Raw genomic sequence first — 18,551 nt, 5'->3', positions numbered from 1 at the left:
TTGGCTTACTGTGGAATGTGGATGAAGTCAATTTTTTTTTTTTTTTTTTGCTTTTTTCAGTCAACCTAAATTTGATATTTTATTATTTTCTATTTATTACAAAATACCCCCGCTTTAAAATATATATATATATATACACATATATATATGTTTTGGAGGGAACTATAGAAGTATAAAAAAAATTTTTTTTTTTTTTTTTTAATTTATTACAAAATACCCCCGCTTTAAAATATATATATATATATACACATATATATATGTTTTGGAGGGAACTATAGAAGTATAAAAAAAATTTTTTTTTTTTTTTTTTGCAAACAAACACACATGAATAAGAAAGAAAAATAAATCATTACTCAAGTTATTTTTTTAAAACAATAATGAAAATTAGTATTCTTTTTTTAAGGCAAAGTTTAGCTATAACCCAATTAAAAGGGATTTCCTCTTAATGAACTATGTGATAGCATTATAGAATGACATATGACCTGGTATGTGAGACATATGATCAAATTTCCTCTTCTAATAGATCCCAACCCATTTTCTCTCTCATCAACACCCTCTAATATCCAAACTTCTCTCTCTCTCTCTCTCTCTCTCTCTCTCTCTCATGCTTTTCCATTGAAATCTAAGAAAATTTTGACTTAAGAACTTAGAATTGAAGTATAAGTTCTATTCACAATCTCTGAAGAGCTTTTAATTTATAATTTTGCATTACTATTTTGATTTGGCTTATGAATATGAAGATCTTATTCTTTTTTTTTAATTGCTTATCTGAGATGCAAATCAATGAAGATTGAATCTTTTGGAATTTGGAGGGTAACATGCTTGGAGAATTAGCGTGTCCTATTTTTGTGTGCAAAAATTAGAAAATGAATCTTTGAAATTTGTGAGAGATTTGGAAGAGGAATTAGTCTTGAGAGAGCAAAATAAAATAAAATGGTGACTATGCATGATAAGATGTCAGTTCAGCTACAATGCTCTTTTACTTTAATTATGCAGATAAATGCTCAAAATACTAATAGTCAAACCTTGTACACATTATTTATGGCATATGTTAATCTGCCAACTAGACATGCATATAAAACCTAAGATAGTGCTCTCGGGATAAAAACTTCTTTTTTTTTTTTTTTTTTTGAGAAGATCTCAGAATAAAACCTAATATAGTGCTTCGGAATGTATTGTTCATGTGATAGATGAACTGTGCACTCTATCTCTTACAGTTTCAATGCCAAGTATTTTCTTTGCTTTTGCAAGATCCTTCGTTTGAAAATTGAAACTCGTTGCTCAATTGAGTCTTCAACTTCTCCATCTTAGCTTTGCTTTTACATGCCACAAGCTTTTGTTTATCCCAATGTTAGGGAGACTATTTCGAACCATATAATTTGTTTCTCAATATAAAAAGAAAATTCTCTTTTCTAACAACTTCAAACATAACTGGCTGAGACATGTTATATCCCTTTTTTTCTAAATCACAATGCAAGAGGCACTCTTAACATCAAGTTGTGCTAACTCAAGATTAATTGGTTAAGTTAAAATTGGTTAAATTAAATAGCAAGGTATACTAGGGTCTAAACATTGTTACAATCCTACCTTATTGTATTAATGAATTACTAGCCTCATCACAGGTGCTCCACAAGTGCAACGAGACTCTTTTTTATCATTTTTGAGTTTAATGTAATTTTTCAATTTAAATTTATCTATTATGAGGTTACATGTAATGAATTTTTAAGAAACGAAAATTTAGAATTTGAAAATGAGTAAACTGCTAGGTTTAGTGTGTGCTAGTTTTTAGGAAAAAAATGTATCAAACATGTATGAGATATATTCAAATAGAGAGTGTGCTAATTTTTAGAAAAAAAAAATTTTATTTAGTATTTTTTTTTTTGAATTACAATTTTAAACCTATTTTTTATTTTTTAAGAATAAATATTATCTAATTAGATTAGGAGTATTTTTAACATTTTATGAAGTCATAACTAACTTTGTAAATCCTCTTATTGTATAGAGATAAAAAGAGCAAGACTTTGATACTATTCCTTAGATTCCCTTCTTAAAATTCTGTTGTGTGACTTTTTTTCTCCTGGAATGAAAGTGTATTTTTAAGTTAAGTAGTCACATGGTTAAATCATAAGAAAAGAACTTAAAGTACAACACCTAAATTTTTTACTTATAAAAAATATTGTAAAAATAGTCGTTATCCTAAAATTGTTGTCCTTCTTGAGCATTAATTTAACATTTTAATATAATAGGTTTCAGTTAACTCAACTGATAAAGTCTCGATCTGATAATAAAAAGCAAAATCATGCAAATTGCCATGAATTTTATAGTTCAATTGATTAGTTCCAACTAATATATTTAGGGTTCAAATCCTTATACCCTAACTATTCAAAATAAAGTAAAACAAAACCTTTTTTTGTTTAGGAAAATAAAAACAAAACCTTATTTGGCAATTCTTCCCTGTAATAATTTTATAATTATTAAAGAGAAAGATGATAAATAAATAAATAAAACTTTATTTTTCTGCTGAATATGATTTTTTATTTATTTAAATACTCTGTCCTTTCTTGGATAGTAATCAGGCATTTCATGCCCCAACGAACATTTTGGACTAAATGCCTTTGAAAATCCACTTTGACCAAAATAAGAAGATTCTCCTATGGTAATAAAACGTGGAAAGTTAGGAGGTTTTGTGAATGACATATTTTTCTTCGTAGAAGCTGCCCAGAATCTCTTTCGAGGAGCCAATCTCTTTGTCGGCTTTCTTATTAAGTTATTTCTCCCCTTTTGTCAAAGCTAATTAAGATTTTAAAATCTCTTTTGTTGCGTGCTTTGTTTAGATTCCTAGCATGTCATACAAATGCGATGCATTTAAAATTAAATAAAATTTTTATTATAAAAATATAAATAATTAGTCAAATTAAATTTTTTTTAAAAGGATATAACACATGCATTCATGCATATAAATATAGATACATTAAAAAAAAATTAAAAAAACACACAATTTTTACCATAAAATATAGATAATTAGTCAAATTATTTTTTTAAAATAAACGTAATTAGTCATATATTAAAATTCTTACCTAAATTTAATACTATTTATGATCATTTTTTTTTCATTCTAATTTTTAATAAGATAAAACATGTGATGATTTTTATTGAATATATGTGATTTTTTTTTTTAATTTTATAGTTCATTAATATTAGATTCTTATTATTTTGCACTCATTAACTCACTTGACACAAAGATTAAAAAACTTAAGTAGACACATGGTACAAGGTTAAGTGGATAATTATAATGTAGTTCCCACATAAATTTAGACACATTGTGCAAAATTGGATTATAATTTCAAATTATAATTCAATTTTCTCTAAAATTTACCTATTAATATATATATAGATGACTTATGTATTTGAATTTTTTTTTAGTTATACGATTATGTTTTTTATGGTTTATTATATTGGACTCCTCGTTTTCTAAACTAAATTAACTAATTTGGCACAAAAATTTAAAAATTTAAATTAGATGAGACGCGTGGTGCAAAATTAAACTCTAATTGAAAATTAATTTTTACACCAAATTAACTCACTTGGCACAAAATTTTAAAATTTAAATTAGATGAGACACATAGCGCAAAATTAGACTCTAATTGAATTCTAATTTGAAATTTAATAGGATTTTATCTCTACTTTACCTATTATTATTACCAGTATGTAATCCTGTGCATATGCACGGATACATTTAATAACAATCACAATTACATATATATAATTTAGAATCTAATTAATTCTAAACTCTTATATTTTTGCATTCAATAATTTACTTGCCACAAAAATTAAAAAATTAGATGGAACACATGAGCAAAATCGAACTCCAATTAAAATTCAATTTAGAATCTAATTCAATTTAAAATCTAATTGAATTTAGACTCTTTAATTTTTGCACCTAATAATTCACTTGACACATAAATTTAAAAATTAGATGAGAAATGTGGCGCAAAATTAGACTCCAGTTTAGAATTTAATTAGATTTTCTCTTAACTTTGGCTATATATATATGACTTATAAGCTTGAATTGTTTTTAGTTATACAAAAAAAGACTCATAAATATAAAATCATTCAAAAATTATATATATTTTTTATTTACTTATATTGGACTCCTCGCTTTTTACACTAAATTAACTCATTTAACACAAAAATTAAAAGATTAGATGAGAGACATGGCACAAAATTAAACTCTAATTGAAATCCAATTTTTACATTGAATAAATTCACTGGGCACAAAAATTTAAAAACTTAGATTAGATGGGACACATAGCGTAAAATTAAACTCTAATTTAATTCCAATTTGAAATCTAATTGGATTTTCTCTCAACTTTACCTAATATTATATATATAAATATATAGATTATATATATATATATATATAGAGAGAGAGAGAGAGAGAGAGAGAGAGAGAGAGAGAGATGACTTATAAATTTGAATTTTTTTTCAATTATATGATTATGTTTTTTATGGTTAATTATATTGGACTCCTAGTTTTCTAAACTAAATTAACTAATTTGGCACAAAAATTTAAAATTTTAGATTAGATGAGACACGTGGCGCAAAATTAGACTCTAATTAAATTCTAATTTGAATTTAATTGGATTTTCTCTCCGTTTTACCTATTATTATATACACATAGATATATAAATTAGGTTCACAATAAAATTCGTATAAAAACATCAAGAGAAGGGGTTGTTAGTTGTCACTCCAGTTTGACGGTCGGTTTATTTGTCTTTTCTTGTTAAAAACACACACAAACGAGTGGGAATGAAGTTTTAAATAATCTGTTTTAGTATATTAAACCTAAATACTCAATTAAATAATGTACTTATTGTAAACATTTATGTATTAGGCAAAGACATACATTTTTAAAAAAACAAAGAAAAAATTATTCAAATTCACAATTGAAGACACACTTTACGTCAGAATTGAAAAAAAAATGACAATATACATGGATTTATACAAATAAGAAAGTATTTGGTATCAAATAATACCATGTTAGTGGTATCAAAATCTAATAAATGTGAAACCTATCAGTTAAAAATAATCAATCCATTAACAACCAACAATTGAAAGACATGTATTCATGGGTAGTTATTTTTGCACACATATCTCTCATTTATTAAGTTTTAATACGGATGACGTTGTACAATTTGATATAAAATATTTTTTCCTATACAGTAGGTCCCAGCAATATGGCGGGTTGGCAACTAACTTGCTCAATGTGATTTCAACTTCAGCCCGATAGGTGAACCCTTAGTGGACAACCCATTAGGCGTGTATGAAAGCCTAATTATGCCCCGTATGCATATAAATCTTGATCATGTTACTTTTGTTAATCTTATATTAGTATTTAATAATTTTTTATTTGATTAATATTTTGAAAATATCACAATTAGATTATATATTATTTTCATTTTCAATATGCATATCAAGTTTTATTTTAAGTTAATCGGGTATTCTTTATTATTAACTACTTGTCTCCAAGCACGCATTTACGCATACTCAAAGGCTCTTTTATTTTTTTGGGTAAGAATTAATAATTTGCATCAATTATAATTTAGAAATATATATATTTTATTTTTCACACAAATAAAAAAGATAAACTTTAGAGATAAACAGTAAGGGTATGTTTGGTAGATTGTAATAGACGCTATAATGTAATAGTTATTCCTAGGGTTTAGTTATTCTTTAGTTTAGTCATGTTTTTATTACAAGGAATAGTCATTCCTTATGAATAGCTATTCTTCAAAATGAGGAATAACTATTCCTTTTTAAAAGGTTGTATTAGCTATTCCTTAATAAGTGCAATAATTTCAAAATTTAAAATATTTCCAAATAAACAAACTTTCCATATACATCTAACAATTATAAAAATAAAAAATCATAAAAAATAACACATATCTCTCTTAAATTTAAAAATAACAAATTTTAAGGAAATATAATTATATGAGTAAGATATTTCCTAAAATAAATGTTAAGTTTCATTCTAATGTTATAATTCACAATCAAACTAATGAATATTTTTAGTTATTACATTACAACACACTTTATTACTAGTAATGAAGATTACAATTCATGTTGTAATCTCCATTCAGTGTACCAAATGTACCTTAACTGTAATTTCTTTTTTGAACGTGAAGGGGAAAAAATCCTAAATTTTATGAGTTTTTTTTTTTTTAATTCAAAATGAAATTTATTATTTAACATTTATGACTCTATTTCTAAATTAAGTTATCCTCCATTAATGAGAGTATTTTTGAACCATATATAAGTCAAGTTGAAAGAGATGAATCTTCTTACATATAGTATAGATAGATAGATAAACCCTATAAAAATAAATAATAAATTTGAACTTTAAAATTTTTGTAGATGAGGCAGTTAGTTATCTTTAATCAATTTGATGTATTTTGTAAGTAAGAAGAGTATAAGAATACAATATAATTTAAAATTTTACCCCTACACTCCTATGTTTAAGTAGAAATAAAATTAAATGACAATTCGATAAAAATACAACTCTAACTCCCACTAAAACATGCCCTAAATAATAAGGTCACTCTCTTGTTGATTTTCAAATTGCTTTATCTACTTATAAATTAGATTCTCAAAATAAAAATTATATATAAAATAAAAACACTTTTTTTTTTTAAAAGCCTCATCACACACGCGAAACGTATGTGATGAGGCTAGTACTACTATTTAAGGGGCTTCTTCTGTTTGGGATCCTCTCTTTTTTTGGTTAAAAAATTGCCTCTATATGTTTAAGTAAAGACAAAACTAAAGAAAAATCTGGTAAAAATACAACTCTAACTCTCGCTAAAACATTACCTAAAAATTAGGATCACTCTCTCATTGATTTTCAAATTACTTTATCCACTTATAAATTAGATTTTCAAAATAAAAATTATATATATAAAATAAAAACACTTTTTTTTTTGAGCTACAAAACAGGACCACTAGAAAAAAAAAAAAAAAAAAAAAAAAAAACCTTATCACATGCGCGAAGCGCATGTGATGAGGCTAGTATTATTTATTAACATTGTTGCAGCCTTAATTTCTCATATAGATTAGTAGCTACTCACTTTTTTCTTTTTCTTTTTTGAGAAAGATTAGCTGCTCACTTCAATGGATGTAGGAACATTGTCGAACCACATAAATTATGTGTTGACCTACCAAAACTCATCAGGAACCAACCATTCTTGTCTTCCTTCTTTCCAAGAATAAATAGTACTAAATGCAAAAGGAGTCTAGAGATAAATGCTAGTGTAATTCTAAATTGTTGTAATTGTTTGTTAGTGGATATATTTGTTGAAAGAGTTAGTGGATAAGTTTGAGTTGTGTAGCCATTTGAATTAATAAATTTAATTATATATACCCTTAGGTGGTGTTTGGTAAATTGGTATAAGAGAATCTACATTATCCTCGACATCTAGATTTATGGAATGTGATACATACATTGCCTAGTAATCTAAATGTCTGGGAATGTAACTATTTATTATCTTTGGTCTTATTTGAAGTTTAATAAAAATCCTAAGAATATGAGATGTTAAATTTCAGTTTATTTTAAAGAATATTATAAGAATCATTTGTTTTTCCCAAAATAACATTTGATTTGTAAATACATCAAGTCTTTTTTTTTTTTTTAAATAATTCCTCCAAATAAATTTTGAAAAAAAAAATATAAATTATAAATCATGAAAAATTCAATAAAACTATAGTATAATTTATATATATATATATATATAAAATAGCATGTATACTACAAAAAAATTATACTATCAATTCATAACATTATATTTCTTATTGGTTAAAGTGTATGGAGAATGGTTACTGTGGGGGGTAAAAACCCAGAGCTACTCAATGGGCCTGGGGCACCATGTTGAGGAGTATTATATTTTCGAGAAGCAATAGTTAGTTGGAACGACCCATCTGAAGGCAGGAAGCCCAGAAGTAGAGGGGGAGTACCGTCCAAAGAGGCCACTACTGGTCCGAAGGTGTCTTACCCCTCGGTCACAAATAACCTTGATCAATCAAACGTGTGGAAGGTCCAAACAATCTTCCTAACAATCCCAATGATAATGATAAGTTCTGGGTAGGTCTGGAGATGATCAGAACTAAAAAATATCTAAAGGAAAAGCTGCTACCACTGTATTTAATGCACTGCAACAGCTTTTCTGGCCGCATTTATGTGGAGAAGACCCTTGAACAGTGTAACCTCAGCTACCGCCACTCACAAAGAACTAAAGTAGACACATGACGTGACATGTACTTGAGTAGATACGCAGATGAAGAACAGGTGGACGATGGAGATGATGGGAAATGGTGCTATATAAAGAAGAAGGGTCCCTGATAATGGGGAACGAGAAAAAAGAAGAAGAAAAGCTTTACTGTAACTCTGAATGTTGTAATTACTGTTCACTTAATAAAACATCTCTTCGGACATTCATTCAGGGAGTTGTTCAAGCATTATTTCATGTTATCATCACTGCAAGTAACCTAGCCAACCATTGTTTAATTCATAACCAGCCCAGCTCTTTCGCCCACTCTCTACAAATTCATTGTCCTGGGTTTGTTGGGCCTTTAACCCATATCTTTTGGGCTTGGGCTACAAACACAGACCCTACAATTGGCGTCGTCTGTGGGAAGAGCTTGTGCAGGGGCAAAGACAACAGTAGGTGATGGCTGGACACGGTCAACAAGAAGCGGAGTCTAGGGTATCTCAGCACGTGGACCCTTTTCTTAACCTAGAGCGAAGACAAGACCGCGATGGTAGCATACACACTGTGCCCCCTGGTCAGAACCAATCACATGGCGGGAGTCGCATGTCCCATGCAGAGAAGAACCGAGATTTACAGCAGGAGATCGAAAAACTAAAAAGGGAGTTACGCCATGCAAAGAGGAAACGGGCTTCCTCGTATTCTGATGAGGACCCTGATGACGAGCCGGACGTCACTTATCAACATAAATCCAGGACACCAGCCAGCGAGTCCTATACCTATGAAGAGGAATCTCATCGCAAGGGGCAACGCAGAAGTCCATCACGTGGAGACGTGGGAAACGACGCCATGAGCAGGGCTCTAAACCAGATTTCTAGGTCACCCTTCACGCGCAGGATTGAAGAGGCGAGACTTCCTCGGCCCTTTAACCAACCAACGTTCACCATCTACAACGGTAAAACAGACCCCGTGGAACACATGAGTCATTTTAACCAAAGGATGGCTGTCTACTCCAAGGACGAAGCGCTGATGTGTAAGGTTTTCCCTTCCAGTCTTGAGCCAGTTGCCATAAGGTGATTCGATGGGCTGAACCCAAATTCCATCAGCTCTTTCAAAGAGCTCACCCAAGCTTTTGGTTCACGTTTTGTCACCTACCGAAGAGTGGCCTGACCATTGTCTTCTCTGCTGTCTTTGAGCATGCAGGAAGGAGAAACACTGAAGGTGTATTCGGACAGATATTGGGAGATGTTTAATGACATGGAGGGCAATTTTGATGCAATGGCCCTGGAAACGTTTAAGCTCGGCCTCCCTACCGATCATGGTTTAAGGACATCCTTGTCTGGTAAACCCGTTACTAGCATGCGTCAGCTAATGGACCGTATTGAGAAGTATAAGAGAGTTGAAGAAGACCAACAACAAGGAAAAGGCAAGGAGAAGGTTATCCCCCAGGACAGGAGGGATTTCAGGTCGGATCGATACATTAACAGCAAACCGAGGAGAGATTTTCCTGCGCAGTCAGGAGCAGCCAACCCCCAGATTGTCAACACCATATTCAGAGATCCAGTCCATCAAGTTTTAGAAAAGGTCAAGAACGAGCCGTTCTTCAAGTGGCCGAACAAAATGGTAGGGAATCCTGATAGACGTAATCGCAATCTCTACTGCCAATACCACTAGGATCATGGACACACGACTGAGGACTGCAGGAGTTTGTGGGTTCATTTGGACCAACTAGTCGGCGAAGGGAAACTGCGACATCTCTTACATCACATCAGTGGCCGAGGAGGTCCAATGAGTGCGGAGTCCCGGAGGGATGATCCTTTAAAACCCCCTCTGGGAACTATCAATGTTATCTTTGCAGCCTCAGGGAGAACAGGATCTTGGCCATCCAAGGTCATGTCGGTGGATCGGTTACCTGCAGGGGAATCTGGCCAGGGTCCGAAGAGGTGTAAACTGGATGATCAACTAGTTTTAGGTTTCTCGGACGCGGACAAGGTGGGCACTGTCCAATCTCATGATGATGCGTTGGTCGTCACCCTCAGAATTAGGGGGTATGATGTGAAACGGGTGATGGTTGACCAAGGTAGCGCTGCAGAAATAATGTACCCTGATCTCTACAGGGGGCTGAACCTCAAACTTAGTGACTTAACACCATACAGTTCTCCGTTGATCAGTTTCGAAGGAAGAGTTGTTACCCCGAAGGGCCAAATACGACTACCTGTACAGACTAGCTCAGAGGTGATGGAGGTGGATTTCATAGTTGTGGACGTTTTTTCACCCTATACGGCAATTATAGCCAGACCTTGGCTTCATGCGCTGGGGGCGGTTTCTTCCACCTTATATCAGAAAATCAAATACCCATCCGAAGGCCAGGTTTGCGAAATCCGAGGGGATCAATCTGTAGCTAGACAATGCTTGGTGGCTGCCATTCAACACGAGCCAAGAGCCGAGTCATCAACCAGAGCCGAAAAGGGCTTATAGCAACCAAAGCATCGGTTATTGCCCACTGAAGATCCGGACAAGGGCGCAGGGTGCGAAGATTTAACAAAAGTCATCATTGGGGATGATCCCGAAAGATTCTTTCAAGCCGGATCCCAGTTACCTTTGCAGGAAAAAGAAGAGTTAGTGCGACTTCTTAAGGAGAACCTCGACGTATCCGCCTGGAACGCTTATGAAGCCCCAGGGGTGGATCCGGAATTTATATGCCACCATTTGAAAGTAAACCCCTTGATCACCCCTAAGAAGTAGCCTCATCGGCGTCCATCGAGGGAACACGTTGAAGCAGTCAGAGAAGAAGTAGTAAAGCTCAAACAAGCTGGAGCTATTAAAGAGGTTTTCTACCCAGAGTGGTTGGCAAATATTGTGGTGGTGAAGAAGAAGAACGAGAAATGGCGAGTATGTGTGGACTTCACTGACTTAAATAAGGCATGCCCTAAAGATCCATTTCCCATGCCTAAAATCGATCGGCTAGTAGATGCCACTGTCGGACACCCTCGAATGAGCTTCTTGGACGCATATCAAGGCTATCATCAGATACCCTTAGCCCTGGAAGACTAAGAGAAGACTGCTTTTGTGACTCCCATGGGTAACTACCACTATAAGGTAATGCCATTCGGTTTGAAAAATGCGGGTTCTACTTACCAAAGGATGATGACGAGGATGTTTGAACCACAACTGGGAAGAAATATTGAGATTTACATAGACGACATGGTCGTGAAGAGCAAAATGGTGGCCGAGCATGTGAAAGACCTAGAAAGTACCTTTGAAGTTCTCCGAAAATACAAGCTACGCTTGAACGCTTCTAAGTGCTCATTTGGTGTGGGATCAGGCAAGTTTCTGGGATATATGGTGACTCGCAGGGGAATTGAGGTCAACCCTGATCAGATAAGGGCCATCAATGAGTTGCAAGCTCCTCGGAATCCCAAGGAGGTTCAGAAACTGACAGGAATGACGGCAGCCCTAAATCGATTTATCTCTCGATCAGCGGATAGGTGTCGGCCCTTCTTTTCCTTGATTAACAAGTGGAAAGGATTCGAGTGGACAAAAGAGTGTGCTGTGGCCTTCCAACAATTAAAAGATTATCTAGCTCGACCACCAATCATGTTCAGCCCTGAGCCCGACGAGGGCTTGTATGCGTATATCGCTGTAGCTACCCATGTTGTAAGCTTGGTACTGATCCGAGCAGATGGCGGTGTGCAAAGACTCGTTTATTGTGTAAGCAAGTCGCTGCATGAAGCCAAGGTCCGTTATTTACCGTTGGAAAAGGCTATTCTAGCAGTGGTGCTCGGTACACGAAAGCTCCCATATTATTTCCAAGCCCATACAGTCGTCATTCTCACCCAGCTTCCGCTCAGGGCTATACTCCGAAGTGCAGACTACACAGGAAGAATTACAAAATGGGGGATGATCCTAGGGGCTTTTGATATCAAGTATATGTCACGCACCTCGGTCAAGGGCCAGGTGCTTGCTGATTTGGTAGCCGAGTTCATGAAGCCCCAATTAGAAGAGGTAAAGCCGACATCGAACATGGATGAAAAATCGATTGGTATGATTTCTCAACAAGGCCTTTCCCATTGGGAGGCGTACGTGGATGGTGCTGCAAACTAGAAAGGCTCTGGAGTGGGGCTAGTGCTGATATCCCCTTAGGGAATCATCATTGAGAAAGCATTAAGGCTGGACTTCTCGGCAACAAACAATGAGACGGAATACAAAGCCTTACTGATGGGGATGAGTATGGTCCAAAAGATGGGGGGAAAGGCAGTAAAGTTATTCTCGAATTCAAGGTTGATTATGGGTCAAGTACAGGTGGAGTTTAAGGCAAAGGATGAAAGAGTGCGGGGATACTTGAGCCGAGTTAAACATCTGCAGTCAGGGTTTGAATCTTTCAGCTTGCTGCATATTCCTAGGAATGGTAACTCACACGCTGACTTCTTGGCCACTCTAGCCACCTCTTCGGCACAGGATTTGCCGAGAGTTATCCTCGTCGAGGACTTGCATAAACCCACCGAAGTAGGAAAAGAAGTAGTTCAAGTACATCAAGTCAGGGCTGGACCCAATTGGATGGACCCTTTGGTTAAGTTTCTAAAGGAAGATATCTTACCTGAAGAGAAGGGAGAAGCTGATAAAATTCGGAGGAAAGTAGCCAGGTTCTGGTTGTCTGAAGATCAGAAACTATACAAACGTTCTTATTCAGGACCGTACTTGTTGTGCATGCATCCTGAAAAGGCTGAGCTGTTATTAGAGGAACTGCATGAAGGAATCTGCGGAAGCCACACTGAAGGTAGATCTTTGGCTCACCGAGCCATCACTCAAGGTTATTGGTGGCCAAACATGCAAAAAGAAGCCCTGGATTATGTTAAAAAGTGTGATCAGTGTCAGCGATTTGCCCCACACATTCATCAGCCAGGGGGAACCCTCAACCCGCTATCCAGCCCATGGCCTTTCGCCCAATGGGGCTTGGATATCGTGGGACCATTCCCTAAGGCCGCAGGAAACAAGAAATATCTGCTGGTCGGCATTGACTACTTCACCAAGTGGGTCGAGGCAGAACCTCTTGCCAACATCCGAGACGTAGACGTGCAAAGGTTTGTGTGGAAGAATATAGTTACTCGATTTGGAGTCCCCTGTATTCTCATCTCGGACAATGGCCTGCAGTTTAATAGCAAAGCATTTAGGAGCTATTGTAGCGAACTGGGGATCATGAATAGATACTCCACCCCAACTTATCTCCAGGGTAATGGCCAGGCTAAAGCTGTCAACAAGGTCATTGTGAATGGCTTGAAAAAGAGATTAGATGACGTGAAGGGTAAGTGGGTAGAAGAATTGCCGCATGTGCTTTGGGCTTACAAAACTACTCCACGCAGGTCTATTGGAGAGACCCCCTTCTCAATGACCTACGGGGCTGAAGCTGTCATACCTTTGGAAACTGGATTCCCGACGTTGAGAACGAGCTCGTTTAGTCCGACAGGTAACAATGAACAGCTAGAGAAGAGTTTGGACCTAATTGATGAAAGGAGGGAAAATGCAGTGGTCCAATTAGCGCATTACCAACAAAAGCTTAGACAGGGCTACGACGCCAACGTAAGGCTCAGACCTCTGGAACCTGGTAATCTAGTACTAAGAAAGGTGGTTGGCACTGCAAAGAACCCAGCTTGGGGAAAATTATGGCCTAATTGGGAAGGGTCATATCGTATTACTTCAGGAGCTGGCATTGGGGCATATTTCCTTGAAGACCTGGACAATCATGTGATACCACGCCCATGGAATGTAAATAACCTCAAAAGGTATTATTATTAATCAAACTTTTCTTTTAATCAGCATATCAACCTGTTACGATTTCTTTAAGTGTTTAAACTTAAATCCATTCATGCCTGTAGTCCTCGGACCAGATGATATGGGTTAGTTAGCACCCTGTTACGATTTCTTTAAGTGTTTAAACTTGAATCCATTCATGCCTGTAGTCCTCGGACCAGATGATATGGGTTAGTTAGCACTCAGTTACGATTTCTTTAAGTGTTTAAACTTGAATCCATTCATGCCTGTAGTCCTCGGACCAGATGATATGTGTTAGTTAGCACTCTGTTACGATTTCTTTAAGTGTTTAAACTTGAATCCATTCGTGCCTGTAGTCCTCGGACCAGATGATATGGGTTAGTTCGCACTCAGTTACGATTTCTTTAAGTGTTTAAACTTGAATCCATTCATGCCTGTAGTCCTCGGACCAGATGATATGGGTTAGTTAGCACTCTGTTACGATTTCTTTAAGTGTTTAAACTTAAATCCATTCATGCCTGTAGTCCTCGGATCAGATGATATGGGTTAGTTAGCACTCTGTTACGATTTCTCTAAGTGTTTAAACTTAAATCCATTCATGCCTGTAGTCCTCGGACCAGATGATATGGGTTAGTTAACACTCTGTTACGATTTCTCTAAGTGTTTAAACTTAAATCCATTCATGCCTGTAGTCCTCGGACCAGATGATATGGGTTAGTTAGCAACCTGTTACGATTTCTTTAAGTGTTTAAACTTGAATCCATTCATGCCTATAGTCCTCGGACCAGATGATATGGGTTAGTTAGCACTCAGTTACGATTTCTTTAAGTGTTTAAACTTGAATTCATTCATGCCTGTAGTCCTCGGACCAGATGATATGGGTTAGTTAGCACTCTGTTACGATTTCTTTAAGTGTTTAAACTTAAATCCATTCATGCCTGTAGTTCTTGGACCAGATGATATGGGTTAGTTAGCACTCTGTTACGATTTCTCTAAGTGTTTAAACTTAAATCCATTCATGCCTGTAGTCTTCGGACCAGATGATATGGGTTAGTTAACACTTTGTTACGATTTCTCTAAGTGTTTAAACTTAAATCCATTCATACTTGTAGTCCTCGGACCAGATGATATGGGTTAGTTAACACTCTGTTACGATTTCTTTAAGTGTTTAAACTTAAATCTATTCATGCCCGTAGTCCTTGGACCAGACGACTTGAGTTAGTTAACACTCTATCACAGCTCTTTGAATGTTTGAATCTAAATCCAATGTAATGGTTTTTATTGAAGTATCACTCTCTGATGAGCCATGATTGAAATTCCTGAATGTGTTTAAATTAACCCTAACCTATATTGCCTCTTATTCTTTTGTGCACATTTGGAAAGGCTTGTGAAGCTTTTTACTATAACCCCTGTAGTTTTTGTTATTTAGTAATAGTTCTCATACATTCTACCCCTTTCTAATACCAATCTTAGTCATGCACGTTGTTAACATAATATTAGGATCACGATCACCCACATCCCCATAAAGTTAAAGTACAGGACTTAATAATAATAGCAAGTTGTATCACACACAACAAAAGAAATAAATGCGAAGGAGAAACTGCTTCATTAATTAAAAGAGTAGCTTACAATCTCTTACAAAAAAAAAAGAAAAGGAAAAGCCCTATGTATCTACTCTTAAGCTGGAGGGACCACAGGGTCAGCAGCCTGGCCTATCTGAGCAGCAGCTTCTGGGGCTTGGCCCTTGGACTCAGCAGGAGTCTTCTCTTTGTCCAACCCTTGGCCTTTGTCTTTGGTTGGTTCAGCTGGCTTACCCTTATCACCTGGCTGACCAACCTCTCTAGGTGCATCAAGGGTGGATGGGGGAGCTTGACTGACTAAGCTTTGCTCCGTAGCCTCAAGAAGCTGTGGAGCAGGAGGGGGGTCGGTCTTTGAGAGCTCTCGGATGTCTGGATCATAGTGTATGCTCCCAGGTAGCCTCAGGTGAGAGTCTGAGGGGACCCCAGCAACGTCCAGTGCCTTTTGCCAAGTTATGTCGCAGTATTCGCGACCAACCGAAGCAAATTGCTCCGTAAGCTGTTTCCCAGTCTCATCCACTCCCAGCTGATATGCCGCCTTTCTCTCAGCTTCAACTGACTCCTTGGCCAGTTGAGCCTCCTGCTCGGCTGCTCGGGCGCTCTCTCTGGCTTTTTGGAGTTCAGCCTTGAAACCCTTCACTAGCTCCCTTTCGGTCGCCAGGTTGATCTCTGACATGTTCAATTGTTTGCACTGCTCCTCGGCCTGGGTCTCGGCGTTTTTAAGGCCGGCTTTAAGGTTGTCTCTCTGCCTGGTCACGGCTTTAAGTTGCTCTGACGTGCGAGCATACTCCTCCTTCAGCTGGCCAAAAGCTTTCTCCGCCTCGGATTGAGACTGGGCTGCTACTTGGGCCTCAAGGTAGGACTTTTTGTTCCATTCCTCGGCAACGTAGATTTGCTGAGTAATCTGCATGACAACATTTTCAGCATAAGGTGAAGAAAGGAAGCAAAGCAAATTAAAAACAGAACCTGAATTAAGAGAGTGAGTTCATTTACCATGGCTATATCCCTCTTAAGGGATAAGAAGAGCTCCTGCTGGTTAAAGCGCCTGTAGGATTCCATATCATGAGGGAGGAGGAGTGGCTGCTGCAGGGCCTCAGCAACATATCCTGCCCTTCCCCTATCATAATTCCTGAGGGATGTATCCCAAGGAATGGAAGCGCCGTCCAGCTCTAGCCTTGGGGACCTGATGCGAGGTCCTCCCCCTCGGCAGATCTCAGCCCCGATGACCTCATCGCGGCTCTCAGTGGAAGAGGCCTTTTTGCCTCGATGGTCTCTCGCCGTCTTCTGTTGCTTATTCATTTTTGGTGGCACCCCCACCTCCCTCTCTTCAGGCTCGAGGGGCCTTTTCTTCTGTAGGTTCAGCATGGGCTTCAAGCCGAGTTCAGGAGCCTGGGGAGGCGCTGGAGGCAGGGTCTCTACTGGTTGAGAGGTCTCATCGCCTTTCTGCTCAGTCTTTTGGCCCCTATTCCTCATTAAACATTTCAAATCCGCCATGTCGTCGTCCGAAGAATCGTCAGGAAGAGCAGTTATCAAAAGTGGGTGGATGCTGGACTGCCTATCACCTTCTTCCTCAATGTCCGAGACCTCTACTACTTGTTTTGCCCCTGAGGCTTCCCCCCCGAAGTGGAACTTATCTATTTGCTCCTCTAGTGAGGAGGTGGAGGAACCAACCTTTTCACCCTCAACCTCTGGTCCGAGGGGAACTTGCTGGAGTGGCTGGACGAGAGGGGGTATACCCTGGGGGTTTGGGCGTGGTACGGGTGGAAGCTCGTACGGTGCCAAAAAACCCTTCCACGCAACGTCAATACGGTTGAGGCATTTATCTCCCTGAGTTATCGCGTTACCAACCGGTTGGAAGTCTTTTGGCTTCGCTTTGTACCCTAGGATGAGGGGAGCAGATCGGAGTTGTCCGTCCTCGCTTACAAAGATCTCGGACCGTAGTAAAAAGTTAAGCATGGTGACGTTGGTGAGGCTGAGCCGAGGAGAGATGTTTCTTTTATCTGTTACAAGTCACAGCAGAGCTTTGTTAGAAACTGAAAAACAGCAACACAAGAAGAATCAAAAACTGTTAAAAGACGAAGATCCTGAGCCTATGGTTAGTGTGCCTAAGTCTAATGTGTCCCACCTGGCTCTCCTAGCTTGGTCGGACAGAAAGGGCCGTCATGCCACGCGCCCAAGATGATCACATAGTCATCCTTCATCTCTTTATTGGATTTGGGGAGGCAGGAAATGAGCCTAACAATGTCGGACCGGGATTTTAAATAATATCCCGCCCCTTACTGGCTGTGGAACTCATACATGTGCACCACGTCGAGCTAAGTGAGTCCCAATCCTAGGTGACGGTTAAGGTCCTCAATTGCCCCTAAGATCCTAAACATATTAGGCGCGCATTGACAAGGGGTAATCCTATGATTTCGAAGGTAGCTAGTGGTGATAGGGCCCATAGGAATTGTCATTCCCCCTTCTAGGAAGACGATGACAGGAATCACGACTTCCCCCATTTTTCGATCAGTTAGTATTTTCTCCGGAGGGCAATACCTCACACCCACGTTTGGAGGTATGTAGTATGTGGCCCTAAACTTCTCCAACTGGGCAGGCCTATCTACCAAATACTCGAGTTTACCCATCACTCCTTAATAGAAAAGCGGAGGTACGATGCAGCAGTGAGGAAACGGTCGCTCAAAGGGAAAAAAGGACAGCCGAAGAGAAAACTGAAGGATTGAGATGATGAGAACTTACAGGAACTGAACTAGAGACTGATCTCTGAACGCGCAAAAGGATTCTTGAAAACTCTGGGAAGGATTGAAATCAGCGATTGGAAGAGCTCGAAGCGTTTGTGTGCTTGTTCTTATGGGATGGTCTAAGAGTTGCAAAGTAAGAGAGAAATGTCTACCTCTGAGATTTTATACGAGGTCAAACGAAGGGGCAGAAGTTATTTCGCCCAAAT

The 18,551-nt window shown here is 37.5% G+C and overlaps 2 protein-coding genes across 2 annotated transcripts; both read left to right on the top strand.

Annotated features, from left to right (window-relative positions):
- Positions 1–9,455: 9,455 nt before the first annotated feature.
- Positions 9,456–9,932, top strand: LOC136067440 (uncharacterized). Its single transcript, XM_065773307.1, has one exon. It carries the CDS (start codon positions 9,456–9,458, stop codon positions 9,930–9,932), a length of 477 nt encoding a protein of 158 aa, XP_065629379.1.
- Positions 9,933–10,046: 114 nt separating this feature from the next.
- Positions 10,047–10,736, top strand: LOC136067439 (uncharacterized). The gene has a single exon (XM_065773305.1). It carries the CDS (start codon positions 10,047–10,049, stop codon positions 10,734–10,736), a length of 690 nt encoding a protein of 229 aa, XP_065629377.1.
- The last annotated feature ends 7,815 nt before the right edge of the window (positions 10,737–18,551 follow it).

The sequence above is a fragment of the Quercus suber genome, unplaced genomic scaffold (genome assembly GCF_002906115.3).
Source record: "Quercus suber isolate HL8 unplaced genomic scaffold, Cork oak 2.0 scaffold_72, whole genome shotgun sequence".
In the NCBI taxonomy this organism is placed as follows: Eukaryota; Viridiplantae; Streptophyta; class Magnoliopsida; order Fagales; family Fagaceae; genus Quercus; species Quercus suber.
Note: the sequence above shows the minus strand (reverse complement) of the source record. Positions and strands in the feature narration are given on the sequence as shown.

Coding starts and splice junctions, on each gene's coding strand:
- LOC136067440 (XM_065773307.1), top strand. CDS start 9,456: ATGCAGGAAGGAGAAACACTGAAGGTGTATTCGGACAGATATTGGGAG.
- LOC136067439 (XM_065773305.1), top strand. CDS start 10,047: ATGAGTGCGGAGTCCCGGAGGGATGATCCTTTAAAACCCCCTCTGGGA.